Source organism: Zootoca vivipara, chromosome 2 (assembly GCF_965207765.1).
Source record: "Zootoca vivipara chromosome 2, rZooViv2.hap1.1, whole genome shotgun sequence".
In the NCBI taxonomy this organism is placed as follows: domain Eukaryota; kingdom Metazoa; phylum Chordata; class Lepidosauria; order Squamata; family Lacertidae; genus Zootoca; species Zootoca vivipara.
Window position 1 is genome coordinate 14596829 of NC_142584.1, and position 15598 is coordinate 14612426.

Below are 15598 nucleotides of genomic sequence, written 5' to 3' on the forward strand. Positions count from 1 at the left end.
CATCCGACGTTTTCAACTTACGAGCGGAAAAAGTGACCGCGCGCTTACGATTTTTTCGACATCCGAATGGAAAACCCGTTCGCGGCTAGATGCGGTTTCCTCGACTTACGTGTTTTTCCGTTTCCAATGCATTCTTATGGGAAACCGCTTTTCCTATGCAAAACTTGACTTACGAAGTTTTTGACCTACGAATGTGCATTCGGCACGGATTAAATTCGTAAGTCGAGGTCCCGCTGTATATCTATATCTCGAGGAGGACAGAGTAAACCAAAGCGAGTGTAGTAAATTAATTTGTTAAACACATTTATTGAATTGTTAACAGTAACCAAACACAACGTATGACCTTTGTAAAACAAGGAACAGAAAAAAATGGATTAATCCCAGTCTTGGCAGTTCCTACTACAGATATGTGATGAGGGGAAAATATTTCAATTTCCTTTATATTCTTCAGTGATCTATTTACAATACTTATCCCGGTATCTGTCCATTATTAAATAAACAGAAGGATCATGACCCAGAAACAAGTTTCCCTTAACAATCTTCTAGTTCTGCTTTGCCAGTAACCAGTAATGAGAGTGATATTATGAGAGCTTCCCAAGGATTACTTGGCACACAGAATACAAACCCACTTGGATGCCGTAGTGAACCACCATGTATGGTATTTTTTTTCTTTTTAATGGGGGGAATGATGAGGGGGAGGAGGGGAACAGAGGTACATATGTACAAAGTCTGAAAAGTCTTTCCTTGGTGAGCTATAGTATCAGGAAAACAGTATCAAAATTGTAATCATGTTATCGGTAAGATCATTGTCTTTTTGCTTTTGTTAGGACCGATCATCTATGAACAAATTTCATCTAGCTGAATTCCCAACTTGGCATCCATTTATTTTCTCTCTCTTTTTCCCTCTTTTCGTTGCAGCACGTGTGTGTGTGCACGCCATCTATGAAGTACAAAGACTGAATGAGGCTGGGGCATTCTGTATTATGTCAATTCACAGTAGTAGCATTCAACTGAGGTTAGGAGTTCTTCCTGCTTCTGTCTGGATCACTTGAGGAGCCATTCGTTTACTGGAAAAGGAATACAACAAGAACATCATCATCATATAGGTTTTCCACAGTGGTACCCACTTTTTTGAGGGCAGGGGAAGCGCCCATATGACTAAAGAAGATCACAGAAGTACCCAGGGAATGCAGATCTTAGGTGAGTTACTGAGAAAAGAACAAAACTCAGCTTTCGCCCTGGAGAAAGAGGTAGCCTGTCTGCCTGTGGGAAGGCAGCTAAGGCAGGCAGCTTCTTTAAACTGCTTTGCTGAGGGGCATGTGGCTCCTGAACCTCAGTGAAACAGTTTAACGAAACCCCCTCCCTGCGCGGTACCTCTGTGGCATAAGGGCTAGAGAGAGTCTGGAGTGGTGGCGGTGGTTTCACTTATGATATACCGCTGGGTGATGTATTGATACATCGCCCAGGCCTATTGTTGAGGCTGCTCAGCTGTGGCACGCATCAACTGAGGGGCCTCAGCAAAGCCCCATTGCGCCTTTGGCTCTAGGGGAGGGGTCTATCCCCCTCCCCCGCTTCTGAGGGCCCAGGTGAGAAGTGTTGGAATGCCATTCTGGTGACTGCTCCCAAGTAAGGATGTATTGGACAGCAGTCTCTTTGTAATGGGTGTCAGAGGGGCCATGGCCTCGTGCATAGAATTTTGAGGGGCACAAAGCATCCCACCGTAAGAGGAGCACCGGGCTGGGGATCCCTGCTTCGCACCCACCGGGGCCATCAGCTGCTCGGGATCCCCCTTACTCGGGCTTCCCCTTCGCAGATCCCAGCCTTGCAAGGCTGGGCTGGGGTGGCAGTAGCGTGTGGATGCGGCAGCCATGCACTCTTAGATCCCAGCCATGTGTGAGGCTGGGATCAAGTGGTGCACGGCTGCGGGGTCCCCACACTGCCCTTCCCGAGCGGCCTTGCAAGGCTTGGATCCTGGGAAGGTGGCATGAGCAGCATGCAACAACCATGATGCTTGGTGATGGTATTGCTGCCCTGTTTGTCCTCTGCTGGGCACCCCTTCATGGCATGGAGAAACACCCTGCCACTGATGAGCACCTTCCGCCATTGCAAAGATCAAGTGCTCCTACTGCCTCCCCTCCCCACCATTTGTAGGGCTGCCATATTTGGAAAGGCAAAAAAAGAAGATAGCAGAGGGGTAGTACCGGGGCTGGCTCAGCTGGGGATCAGGAGCCTTCCCACATTCCAGCTGAGCTGCGCAATGGGCACCCTGTTGCTCCCAAACAAAAAAACCTGGGCATTTTTCCAAGTTTTTTAAAAATCCCCTCGACCAAGATTTTAACTCCCCCCCCCAATAGAGGATGTATGGTAACCATTTGTGACTTTATTTGTCACTTTGGTGGTGGTGCCCAAATAGTTAAAGCTCCCCCTCCCCGCAGACTCAATGCACCTTTGTCCTTCCAGCCCCACTAATGGCAACTGGTGAAAGAAAACATGAGTCACCAAACTATGTGATGGAAATCACATCAAGTTTGGCCTGTTATGTGCTCACGTGAGATTGGTGCAGGAGCCAACTCGTGACAAGTAAAAAATGAAGGTAAAACTTTGGCCTTAGAGTAACACATTGAAGGGAGACAGGGCTTCAGAAAAAGGGATATAGTGTGTTGTTCACAATCTGGAAGTATGACGCTGTCTCCCACTACAGTGGTGCCTCGCTAGACGAATGCCCTGTAAGACGAATTTTCCGCTATACGAATAGGTTTTGCAATCGGAGGTTGCCTCGCAAGATGATGAGGTTTTTTTATAGCTGCCGCTTCGTCTTGCGAAGCGTGGCCATAAAAACCTCCGATTGCAAAACCTAGCGAAAGGGGCATTCGTCTAGCAAAAGGGGAACCAGCTGTAGCAAAGGAAGAAGGCTGTCAGCGCCTCTCAGCTGATCTTCCTTTGCCTTCTTCCTGCGCTGCAGCTGGTTCCCCTTTGTGTTCCACTGGTCTCTGCCGGTGAGGGGCAACCGGCAGAGACCAGCGGAACACAAAGGGCTGTAGCGTGGGAAGAAGGGGGGGGAGAAGTGGAGGAACGGATCCGTTCCCCCACTTCTCCCCCCACCGCCATGCCATGGACACCCGGGAGCATAGGACGGGGCTTCGGAGAAGCGCTGCGCCTTTCTGAAGCCCCGTCCGATGTCGGGTTTGTGCCAGGCAGCGGCGGGAGAAGCGGCTGCCGAGGGAAGCGAAACCGGCTTTGTGCCAGGCGGCGGCGGGAGAAGCAGAGGAACCGCTTCTCCCGCTGCCGCCCGGCACAAAGCGGCTGCTGCTGCCGAGGGAAGCCGGCTTTGGCTTGGCGGCGGTGGGAAGAAGGGGAGGAATTCCCCACTGTGTGTGACAGGCGGGATGTGGGGGAAGTGCAGGATCTTTCCTGTGTTTCCCCCACATCCCGCCCGGCACAGCGGGGGATTCGTAGCGGCGAAAAGCTGGCATGGGGTGCAGTTTCGGAGGTTTCCGAAGCTGCACCCCATAAGACAGGCGGGAGGTGGGGGCAGGAGAAGCTCTTCCCCCGCCGCCGCAAAAAGCCGGCATGGGGCGCAGTTTTGGAGGTTTCTGAAGCTGCACCCCATAACGGCTCTGAAATTAGCTTGGCAGCGGTGGGGGAAAGGCAGTGTGTGTGTGAGAAAGCGGAGGATCCTCCGCTCCCCCCCCCCGACAAGGCAGGGATGGGACGAGGCTTCTCCAGCCTCGTCCGATCCCCGGGCAATGTGTGTGGGGGAAGCGGAGGATCCTCTGCTCCCCCCACCCTGACCGACAGAGTGCCCCCCGGAGCCAAAGTGCGGCGCTGCGGGGGCTTTTCGCCATTTGCCTTCCCCGAGCCAAGGGGGAGGCAGACTGCAAAAAGCCCCTGGCCGCAGCTCTGGCACTGGCTTGGCAGCGGTGGGGCAAAGGCGCAGGATCGTTCCTTCACCTTTCCCCCACCCCGCCCGACAGAGCCAGATCCGACGAAGCTTCTGAAGCTTCCTCCGATCCGGCTCTGTCGTTGGCGGCAGCAGCAGCGCTTGCTCTCTTGGCTCGGGGAAGCGCCTGCCTGCCTTCCCCGAGCCAAGAGAGCAAGCGCCACCGCCGCCACCAGTTCCCCCGGAACCCATAGGAACACATTAATTGACATTTAATGCATTCCTATGGGAAACGGTGCCTCGCTAGACGAGATTTTCGTAGGACGAATTGAGTCCTGGAACGAATTAATTTCGTCTAGCGAGGCACCACTGTATACTGCTCCATCTAGCTATATTCTTTGACAGTGACCTTTGAGGATCTCAAACTCATTTCTATGGCCTACTTGAAGATGCCAGGGAGTGAATCTCAGGTCCTCTCCTGTGAAGCCACTGCTGCTCTGTAAAAAACAACCACCACATGATGCTGGTGACTGTGCTCCCAGATACCCCATGTTTGCATGATGTGTATATGGGTATAGCTGCTACTGTTTAGATCAGACATGGGGAACCATTATGTTGTTGGGCTACAGGTCCCATCATCCTTGACCATCCACTGTAGTCCAATGACATCTAGAAGGCCACAGTTCCCCCTGGCCTGGTTTAAATGGATGGGCAGGATCCATATTAACTATTGATGTGTCAAAACATATACAGTGGTACCTCTACTTACGAATGTGCGTTCGGAACGCATTAAATTCGTAAGTCGAAAAAAATTGTAAGTTGAATCCCATAGAAATGCATTGGGAGAAAAATTCGTAAGTCGAAGCAACCCTATCTAAAAATTCGTAAGTAGAAAAAATCCTATCTAAACCGCATCCAAGATGGCGGACGGAGCTCCATTCGTAAGTAGAGGTACCACTGTACTATGGTTCAGAAACATCATTTCTAAAGTATCACTGTAGTGAGGTATTTCCTAGTTGCTGATTGGACTGACACACAGAAGCTCTTCCATGAAAACAGCTGTTATTTCTCCTACCCATATTAAATCATTTGAAATTAGGGACATAAAGAGAGGGGTGCCTGTGCAAGTGGCTAATTCTGGCTGTCTGTAGGCAATGGCATACTTTCCTCAGCTACCTCGCTGTTTCTCCAACCTTAGGCCTCTGATATTTGCTGTTTACAGCAGAGGACTGGCATTTCACTCCAATTTGGAGTGAAAATTTCCCATAGTGCATATTGTGGAGATTCCTCCAGAATAAGTAATTTCCCCTGTGCAGACATTCAGTCGTTCAAGCCCCTTTTGTTTCCAGCTGAAACTCCTTCAGCCCACCACAAGCATCAGACTCCAGCCAGTATTGTCTGGAGTCATTTTACTTTCCTAACATATGCTCCATTTTGCTTAATGTTCAGGAGCCTGCTTGAAACGTCGAGTGTGTTTTGGAGAGTGACTGTTGCTCAGTGGCCGAGCCGCTAACAGCCCATGGGAAGGGGCGTCGGAGACTGGCTGGATGAAGAAGAGTAGTGGCAGCCTGCCTCCCAAGAGGGCTCTGAAGATGACACCTTAGGGCCCAGAGCCAGTAGGGAGCAGAAGGGATGAACTTCTAGGGCAGGATTAGAACTTGAGAGTCACAGCCTTCATCTGTTTAGGAGGGATCCAAAGTGAGAGGCTAGAGGAGAGGGGCATGCCTAGAGCTTAGTTTCAGCAACACTTTCGTTAAGATGAACCAGGAAGCATTGCTGTGTTGTTGTTTTTCTGCTAATAAAAAGCTAAATTGCATTCCATGCCTTCTGTGTGTGTGCTTGCCCTGTGGACGACCTGGTTCCTTGACAAGGGGCCGTGCAACTGACCTCCCACCAGCAGAGCTGTGATGCTGCTTACTGGGAGGGAGAGGGGCAGCTGGCTGTGTGCAGATCCAGAGGTAGGAGCACCAGATTGACGGCTGCTGCCAGGGGCATCTTATCCATAGAGGCTAGTGGCGCGGGGTGCTGGGGCGCTAAGGAAGAGGCGGAGGCTGGATGCAGCGCCTCCCGGCATTAGCTCGCCGCCCCGCCCACCTCCACCATGCTGCGCCGAAGCAGCGCCACACCCGGAGCCTCCGTCTGCCGTGGCCACCGCAGCACGAAGTGTCCAGCTGAGCTGGAAGGCGCCACATCCAGCCTCTGCCTCTTCTCTGCCGGAGGAGCTGCCCTCCAGCCACTCTCTGCCTCCTCCAGCCCTGCCGGCAGTGCCATCCTCCCTAAAAAACTCTGGGAAACGGGGGGGAGGCACCGGAGGGAACTTTGCACCATGGCGCCGGATATGGTCAAGAAGGCCCTGGCTGGTACACATGCACAATGCTGACCTCCCCACCTTTCTCCCTTCCGGTAAACAGCAGCTACTCTGCTGAAAGAAGAGCAGTGCACAGCTATTGCCTTTCTTGCCAGCCACTACTAGTCTGGCCACAGTCTTTGCATGTGAAAAGCCCCAGATTCAATCCCAGCATCTCCAAATAAAAGTGGGAAAGACCGTTTCTCTCTGTCTGAGAGCTGCTGCTGGTTAAGAGAATTAAAAGTCCCTGAGTTACATTGAGAAATCATCTCACCTGGTTAAGGCAGGGTCCTGCGCTCCTAAGCCTGGTTGCTGAAAAGGGATGCTACAAAATTATGACAACAAGCATTTAAGAAATGAAAAGGATGTTTGGAGCGTACCTCTATACTGTAGTTTCTGTGCTCTATTGTTTGGGCAATCTTTCCCCTGTAAACTAAAGTTGATGTTCGTTCGGATACATCGATTGTTGAGAGGCTGGACTGGTCTGAAGTTGTCGCTCATACTCAGAAAAATCTGTGAAGGCTGATTCTGGCTTAGCAGTCGTAATGAATGCATCTGCACAAACATAAATGGACCCACTTAACACCACAAAATTTACACCCGTTAATATTCAGGAGGAAAAAATACGAGCAAAATACAAAACCCAGGACAGACAATTAGTGATAAGGACCCAGAAAATTTACTGTCGGTGCTCGGTACCCCTGTCTTCTGTTTTTTGATTTCTGTTGATTATCTGGTAGTGTAATGCAATTGCAATGAAAGCTTGCCCAATGTATACACTCGTACCTTGGATCTCAAATGCTTTGGCTGCCGAACAAATTGGCTCCTGAATGATCGAAACCTGCAAGTGGGCATTCCAGGTTCTGAATGATTTTCAGAAGCCGAACATCCAGCGTGGCTTCCGATTGGCTGCAGGATGCCCCACCTTGGTTTTTGAACGGTTCCGGAAGTTGAACAGACTCCCGGAATGCATTCTGTTCGGGAACCAAGGTACGACTGTATAGGCAAATTCAGTTTATTTTGCCTTTAACTGAAAGCTTCCCATTATGGCTAGGAAATAATGCTGAAATGCCTCTTAAGGGACCCTCTATGTAAGCTCCTGTGTTAAATTACTGAGCCCCCCTCATTTTTTTCTTTTCTGTCTTTCACAGTGAAAAATTGTTATTGCAAAGAAACAATGGCAAGAAAGCATCAGTTTAACCTCTCACCCCTAGCAGGTTTTTTTGGGGGGGGGGCTGGCTTAAGGGCAAAATCATTACAGTGGTACCTCGGTTTATGAACACAATTGGTTCTGGAAGTCTGTTCATAAACTGAAGCGTTCATAAACTGAAGCGAACTTTCCCATTGAAAGTAATGGAAAGTGGATTAATCCGTTCCAGACGGGTCCACGGAGTACTTAAACTGAAGCGTTCATAAACTGAAGCATGGGTGTAATTGGTTCCGGAAGTCTGTTCATAAACTGAAGCGTTCATAAACTGAAGCAAACTTTCCCATTGAAAGTAATGAAAAATGAATTAATCCGTTCCAGATGGGTCCGTGGCGTTCATAAACCGAAAATTCATAAACCGAGGTGTTCATAAACCGAGGTTCCACTGTATTAATCATTAGGCAGGAAGAAATAAAATGGTCTGAGCCTGCAATGAGGAAATTGCAATTCAGGAGAGGAGAACCCCTGGCCAAAGGTTGGATCCAGCCTGCAGCCAGATGTAATCTGCCCCCCCGCCCCATGCTCCCTTCCACTCATCAGTGGTTCAGTGGAGAGCTGCACTTTCCCTCTTGCCCGGCTGAACAGCTCAGTATCTTTTGTTAACCATTGCAACGGAGGGGGAAATGCCACTTGGCAATCTGTTTTCCCAGCAACGCATCTGTAACTCCTTCCTTTGCAAGGAGATCTGCTGTAGGAAAGCAAGGGCTCCAGCTGCGTGGAGAACTTGCAGTTCAAAGTCATCCATGCATTTTGCAGTTGCGGGCGTACAGTTTTTTAGGGTGTGATGGCATCTGGAAGGTTAAGGCTTTGAAACACTATCGAGAAGCGCACTGAAATTATTCACATTCTTCTGAAATCCTATTGTCTTTTGCACAGTCAAGGCAGATAAAAGGAGAGCTTTTCCACAATGTGTTAAAATAAAAAGTCTATGGAAAAAATGGAAGGTGTGAAACTTGAATGGAGTTACTATGAATTAAATACATGCCCCTGGTTTGTGATGGGAAGGTCACTTGCTGGGAAATGGGGGTTTGTGACTGGGGCTCATCGTTCTGCCCTGTGTGGCCATTGGAAGACGTCAGTGCCTCCTCTTGCAGCCGCACTGGTTGCTGGAAACCTGCCCGTTTGAATCAGCCTATCACCTGCAAGCAAAGGGGCGGGGCCATGGTGGTGGGACTGACTGGGGACTTCAGCCATTAGTCTTCACTCAAGTCCACCCATTTTCTACCTGAAGGAGCATCTCCACCCCCATCGCTCAGCCCGGACACTGAGGTCCAGCTCCGAGGGCCTTCTGGCGGTTCCCTCACTGCGAGATGTGAGGTTACAGGGTACCAGGCAGATGGCCTTCTTGGTAGCGGTACCCGCCCTGTGAAACACCCTCCCACCAGATGTCAAGGAAATAAACAACTATCTGACTTTTAGAAGACATCTGAAGGCAGCCCTGCTTAAGAAGAGTTTGGATTTGATATCCCGCTTTATCACAACCCTAAGGAGTCTCCAAGTGGCTAACATTCTCCTTTCCCTTCCTCCCCCACAACAAACACTCTGTGAGGTGAGTGGGGCTGAGAAACTTCAGAGAAGTGTGACTAGCCCAAGGTCACCCAGCAGCTGCATGTGGAGGAGCGGAGACGCGAACTCGGTTCCCCAGATTACGAGACTACCGCTCTTAACCACTACACCACACTGTCTTAGGGAAGTTTTTAATGTTTGATGTTTTATTGTGTTTTTAATACCCAGGCAGATGGGCGGGGTATAAATATTTATTATTATTATTATTATTATTATTATTATTATTATTATTATTAAAATGGGCGATGACTGAGCCAGGCGTGGCTATGAAAATACTTGGTGGCTATGAAAATACTTGGTCAGAGAGGAATTTTTCTGCAGACAAATTGACCCTGTCTGGAGGTTGTGTCTTACTCATGGCAACTGTCACAACCTGATAAAAGAGCATTTATTCTATCTTTCACATGCATACACACACACACACACCGAGAGCAAAGGAGACTCCAAAAGCACATCTAAATGACACATGTGAAGCTGATTCAAGTCCCGCTTGCCTGATGAGACCTCTAGGCAGGAGCCACCGCTAAAAGGTTGCAGTAGGAAGTGACAGCTACATCTTACTAGATTATAGTTTTTAAGACATGGGACTGTCTTGTAAGATTGGTGCCATGAATATCAGAGACTGGCGAGTGTGCAGTTCTGTTTCCCAGTAAAAAGAAGTATGCATTTAAGCAAAACTGCAGAAGCCAGTTCAGATTACTCATGCTCATCTAGGAAAATAGATATGAAGCCCGAGTATTTCTGGGAGTCCCTGAACCAGATAAGACATTTCCCCCAAAGTCAGGTTATTTATACTGTGCAAAGAGATCCTGGATACGGCTGCCCCGGCCATCATGGTGATTAAGTCTCTGGCAGTCGCTGGTCAGCTCCCCTTTCCTGACACTGAGAATCTGGTCATTTTCAAGGCCCTCTGGCACTGCTTGGCTCACCGGCACGCCTGCCACAAAGAAGCTGAGCAGTGATTGGCTGAGCTGCTCTGATGATAAGGCAGGGCAGGTAGAAAAACTTGGCGAAGTACGGCAGAAGGAAATAGGGCTCTATCAATGCAAGTCTGGAGGAGGGGTGCTTTGGGTAAATGCAGGGAAGAAGGAAAGGGAGCAGAAATCTGAGAGGGAGAGGAAAACTGAGCGAATGGGCAGAGAGGCGAGATGTATATAGGACAGGTTGATTCAGCATCCAGGGAAGCTGTCTACCAGCTGCATCTGGTACGTCAGCTGAGACCTTGCCTGCCTGCGCACTGTCTCGCCAGAGTGCTATATGCTCTAGTTCTCTCCCGCTTGGACTACTGCAATGCACTCTATGTGGGGCTACCTCGGAAGGTGGCTTAGAAACATCAATGTGGCAGCTAGCCTGGTGACTGGGAGCGGCCGCCAGGACCAGCTAACACTGGTTCTAAAGGATCTACACTGGCTCCCAGTACATTTCCGAGCACAATTCAAAGTGTTGGTGTTAAACTTTTTAAGCCCTAAACGGCCTTGGCCCTGTATACCTGAATGGAGGTCTTCACCTCTATTGTCCAGCAAGGTCCATCTCTGAAAGCCTTCTGGCGGTTCCCTCATTGTGAGATGTGGAGCTACAGGGAACCAGGCGGAGGGTCGTCAAGGCAGTGAAGCCCTCCATGTGGAACACCCTCCCATCAGATGTCAAACAGATAGACAACTATTTGACTTTTAGAAGGCATCTGTTCAGAGTTTTTAATGGCTGATGTTTTATTGCATTACGTTTTATAGTATTTGCTAGAGAGGCAGGGAAGACTGGACTTCACTTTTTTGAACTAACCCACCACATATTTCCCCGCACGCTTCGGTTTATTCTCATATTCCTTCACAAAGATATACCTGAAATTCGTTATTCTAACCGGGCCTTGTCAATAGATCTAGCAGTACATACCTGCATCCTTGTAATGTAGACAGGCTTGTTCATTAGTATCCAACTTGCTGTTTCGTAGCAGGGTGGAATTGTCATCGACCCATCATATGTAATGAAACTAGAGGTTTCGGGGTAAAGTTGTTCGATATTAAGTCCCTGCAGTAAGTATGCATCATCTGTGGGATAAATTGGGGCATCGTTATTAACAGGACAACCGCTTTCACGTTCACATGGCGTCATTTGCTACTAGTGTTATGCAAAAGGAACCTAACGCAACAGCTGCGGGGAACATATGGCCCTTCAGATGTGGCAATGGAAGTTGCGTATTACAGCAGCATCTGGGGGTGCGCGAAAGGGTCCCGACCGCTGTAACGCAAGGAACTTGAGGCACTTCTGGTCCAGCTGCCCTGCACTTGATATTGATTTCTTAACTGCCCTACATGATCAGGAGGAAGAACCTGGACAAAACTGCAGTAAAGTGTAAGGGAGATCCAGAAGTCTAAATAGGAAAACATTGTCTGCTATGTGGAGTCCCCAATCTACACATGCACCTGCATTTTATTATCTTGATGGTTCAGGCAGCGGCTCTGCTTTTTAATATAGAGTTATAAAGACATTTCTTTTCCTGACAGTGTATGGGTTTTGTCATGGCTATCGGCTAGTACAACAAAGCTTGTTTTGATGTGAACTGCCCCTACACTGCAAGGTCGGGTTACAACAATGCAAAATTATTAGCAATCGTTGAGAAACAAGCTACAGTTACAGAAATAGGATGGGATCTATTGCAAATATAAAGTGGGTTTGGGGATAATCTACACAACCTGGCTCTCCTGACTGGAAAAGCAAGATGCCAATAAATGTCATTCATAGCAGCCCCCTTGGTTCAACCACAACATTTCATTGTCCTGATATTTACAGCAAAATACCCCACCCCGCAAAAGTTTTCCCTGTCAAATAACAAGCGAAGATATTCCAAATATGCGACGTGTCACAACTTTGGTGTCAGAAGTGCAAGTTCTCAGTCTTAGCCTGCTTCACAAGGCTGTTGAGAAGCTAATGGGAGGAATTCCTGGGAGGAAAACCAAGTTGCAAATAATCCAACAACGAGCAACAAACACGGGGATTTCCGCAGCTCTCAGCAAAACACACGCAAACCCAAAATAGTTTGCCAACCTTGATAAACAAAAACAAAAAGCATCCTTGTGTCTATAGGAATTTCAGCTCGCTGCAGCTGCAGGGTGTTTGCAGATTTATTTTGTGTTTTATGTTTTTGTTTTGTGGATGCTTTGCATCAATAAATAACAGCCTGGTGGTGGCAAGCAGTCCAGCAGTAACTGGGGGGGGGGGCTCTGGGTTCCTGCCCCAGCACAGCAGCTGCTACTGATTCCAGTTGCGGATTTTGAGGTCCACTGGCTTCATCTACATCATCTCAGTGCAGCAGCATTAGGAGGTCAGCAGGAGTTATTGCTTGCGCCTCCCCCCGCAGATGAGGGATGGCAAGGCTGCAAGGCAGTCACTTGTCTAAGCCCACCTATTGAGGTGCCGGGCAGAGGTGATATTAGAATTGGGAACTTCTCAGTTGAAAGCTCCGTCTCCAAGGACTGCGGGACAGCCATGCAACTTCAAGCACGAGCAACTCTTCCTCATTACTGTGGCTTCCATAGCTTTGAGTGCACACAGGGGGCACCCAGCACTTGAGCCAGAACGAGACTTTAAATTTAGTAAAACTGCATTTTATCGAGCAGCATGCACAATGAAAATGCTGACCCTTTTTTTCCCTCCCTTTTGGTTTTTGGGGGGGGGTGAGAGAGAGAGAGAGAGAAGGGGCTTGATTAACAATTATTATTTTTTCTGTTCAACATATCCTGGAAAGGCCAAGAGTGTTTAGATTTAATTACCCTTGCACTGCAGAAAAAGATTGTTCTACCTTGTTAAGGTTAACGTATGATAATAAAGCTGCTCAGCGAAGCCTAATGCCCTTTAGTGTGCGCAGTGGGAGTGTGGAAGGCACCGAGAGCTCACTCCAAATGCTCGAGCCAATGAGGAAATATGCTTTTAAGCAAACGGCTGGGCTTCCCACTTTGCTTCTTCATCGCATCCTTCCTTCCTTGCTAATTAATGAGCCATCCCTTTGTAGAAGATTTCAGGGCGAGCGTGCTATGTGCTCAGCTTATAATTAGAAAGAGTCCAAGCCTTTAAAAGCCTCCTGAACAGATCGGCACCTGTCATACTGTCTGTGCTCGTACAGCAAAGTGGTTAATAAACAACCGCAACATTTTATTTTATTTTTGGTCTCCCTCACAGCAACCCTGCCAGGTAGGTCTTCTAATTTTGCAGATGGGGGCCTGAGGTTAAGAGAGTTTTGCCCAAGTCCACGGAATTAGTGGCAGAGATCAGAACTGAGTTGGTCTGCTGGATAGAAACAGAGCCGTCTTTCCCATAGGGCATAGTGGTTCGTTGCGCCAGGGCGCTGGCCTCTCGGGGGCCCAGCGAGTGGGGGAGCTGCACGGCTTTGCCAGTGGCCTCCCCTTTCCCTCCTGCACACCTGCCAGCTGCGCCCCATCAACCATATAGCTGGCAACCATGCAGCTTGCCTCCCAAGCCTCCGTGGGAGGAGAGCGATCCCTGCAGAGGCTTAGGATGGAAGCTGCGGTCTGCCAACCATATGGCTGGCCTGTGTGCAGCTCCCCTCCCAAGTTGCAAGAGTTGCACCCCCCCCCATGGCTGGCAGTGCGCAGCTTTGGCCCCCCCTATCCATGGTAATTTGGGGGCGCTGGGCGGATATTTGCACCCCGGTGCCGCATCTGCTGAAGATGGACCTTGAATAGAAATGAATCTTTCCTGGAACACATTGGCATTTGTGCTCCACCGGCCATAGCCTGCCAAAAAGCGTATTTCAGGTTTTGCATGATACCCCCCTGGCTTTTTGTTTCATTGACAGAAGCCAGAGGTCATGGAAAGAGCTGCATTAGGCTTACATTTCTCTCTGAACAGCACTCCTTCCATTCAAAAGCATTTGCCCATGTGGCCAAAGGCACTTTGGATGTGAAGTACAGATGGTTCTTTGGATCCCAAACATTGGTGATGCTAGCGGAAGCCTTGCTGTGTGTGTGTGTGTGTGTGTGTGTGTGTCACTTTTTTTTTAAGTCCACTTCCCATTTAGGGGAAAAAATGCACACGGCATTCAGTGAAGTAGAAAGAACGTAGACAGCAGCTGTAGAATTAGAAAGAGAATTATGCAAAGGAAATTCACACAATGGCGCAGAGAGTTTATCCCCGACTTGAAACCAAACAAAAAATTCCAACAGCGTATAATACTGGAGTACCACTTTTTCGCAGTACAAAATAGGGCACTTCAGACAAATGTGTTGTCCCTGCAGCATAAGTGCAACCTTGAGATGGGGTATGAAAGCCACAATAGGCAATGAACGTGCATTCATCGCACAATCAACGGATCACGTGAAGAAGCCCAAGGTCTCAAAATCTGCTGGTAGCCCTTTTGTTGAGCATTAACAGCATTCCACTTCTGGAATGATGCTTAAGACTAGTCTAACAAAAAAGAACAGGAGTATGTGTTTTGAACAGGAGTATGTGTGGGTCCTCCTCTGCCCCCTTGCTTTTGGAAACTTAACAGTGGAAAACTTTTTGGGATATTAATGTTCGAGCCAGGGCCAGACCAAGACATTTTGGCCCCTGAGCCAAACCACAAAACGGTGCCCTTATCAGGAACAAGGGGAGGGGGAAGGTAAAGATCTACTTTGGGGGAAAGGGTGAGAGGAGACCTCCTATTTGCCAAGAGGTGACTGCAAAGAGGGCATGGGAGATGGCAAACCCAGCTTCCAAGGAGCAGTGGCAGTAGCAGCGGGCAATGCATTCCCTGCTGCCCCTGCAAATCCTGCCACCTGAGCCAGTTGCCCCACCTTGCCTCATGTGTGGGCCGGCCCTGCTTTGAGCAAATGCACACTAAAACCATTGGCCAAGATCTCTCCATGCACAGCACACATAGCCGTGTTGGGCAAGCAACACTTAATCAGCACTTCCTGAATTTATCTAACATTCCTATATCCAAGGGCATTGCGACACAGTGAAAAGGCAAGGGCACAGTTTTTCATGTGTTTTAAAACTCAGTCTGAATTTTTTTTGTTGTTGTTTTTTAAATCATTTAACCACATCAGTTAACAAACATGGGTACGTATGCTATAATGTTATTGTTTCAGTTAACTAAATTGTTTAAATTGTTCTTAAGGAAATGATTATTTTTCTCCTTCCAATAAAGTACGGCAGAAAAGCTGTCCAAATATAAACAGTTAATTATGAAACTATTGTGAGGTTTAATAAGTTATCTGTCAATGTATTTCTAAAAGTGTAACCAAATTGGTAATTTTTGATACAAATGTAAAAACTACTCTGGAAAATTTATTGCTCCAAAAATGAAACCTTCCATTTGGTTGTAAAAATTAAGATTATACCAGCAAGAACGAGTCTTTCTATAAAAAATAATAATAATGATTTAAATCAAGTCTTACTGACTAGTGATTTAAATGGATTTGGTTTTGTGATCCCAAGGGAAGAGGAAGCCCTGACTCTGACTCTTGTTTCCTACTTACTGCAGCTGCTATTTCCATGCACCTCAACACTCTGCTTCCTTGACCCACACATTATTACCCCGACTCAAGCAAAGGGCTCGGGACGTGACGCTGCTTTCGTCTGGCAAGTTTAGCTTCCCAAA

At 48.2% G+C, this 15598-nt stretch overlaps 1 protein-coding gene across 3 annotated transcripts in view; it reads right to left on the bottom strand.

Annotated features, from left to right (window-relative positions):
* Nucleotides 1–286: 286 nt before the first annotated feature.
* Nucleotides 287–15598, bottom strand: part of CA10 (carbonic anhydrase 10 (inactive)) — a 305607-nt gene continuing 290295 nt past the window's right edge. For all 3 annotated transcript variants that reach the window (XM_035103821.3, XM_088661348.1, XM_088661347.1), the window contains 3 exons: nt 10891–11045; nt 6608–6782; nt 287–1067 (listed from right to left, as the gene is read on the bottom strand). In XM_035103821.3, coding sequence (XP_034959712.1) covers nt 1045–1067; nt 6608–6782; nt 10891–11045 — 353 coding nt within the window. In that variant the 3' untranslated portion in view covers nt 287–1044. The remainder of the gene's footprint in view (nt 1068–6607; nt 6783–10890; nt 11046–15598) is intronic.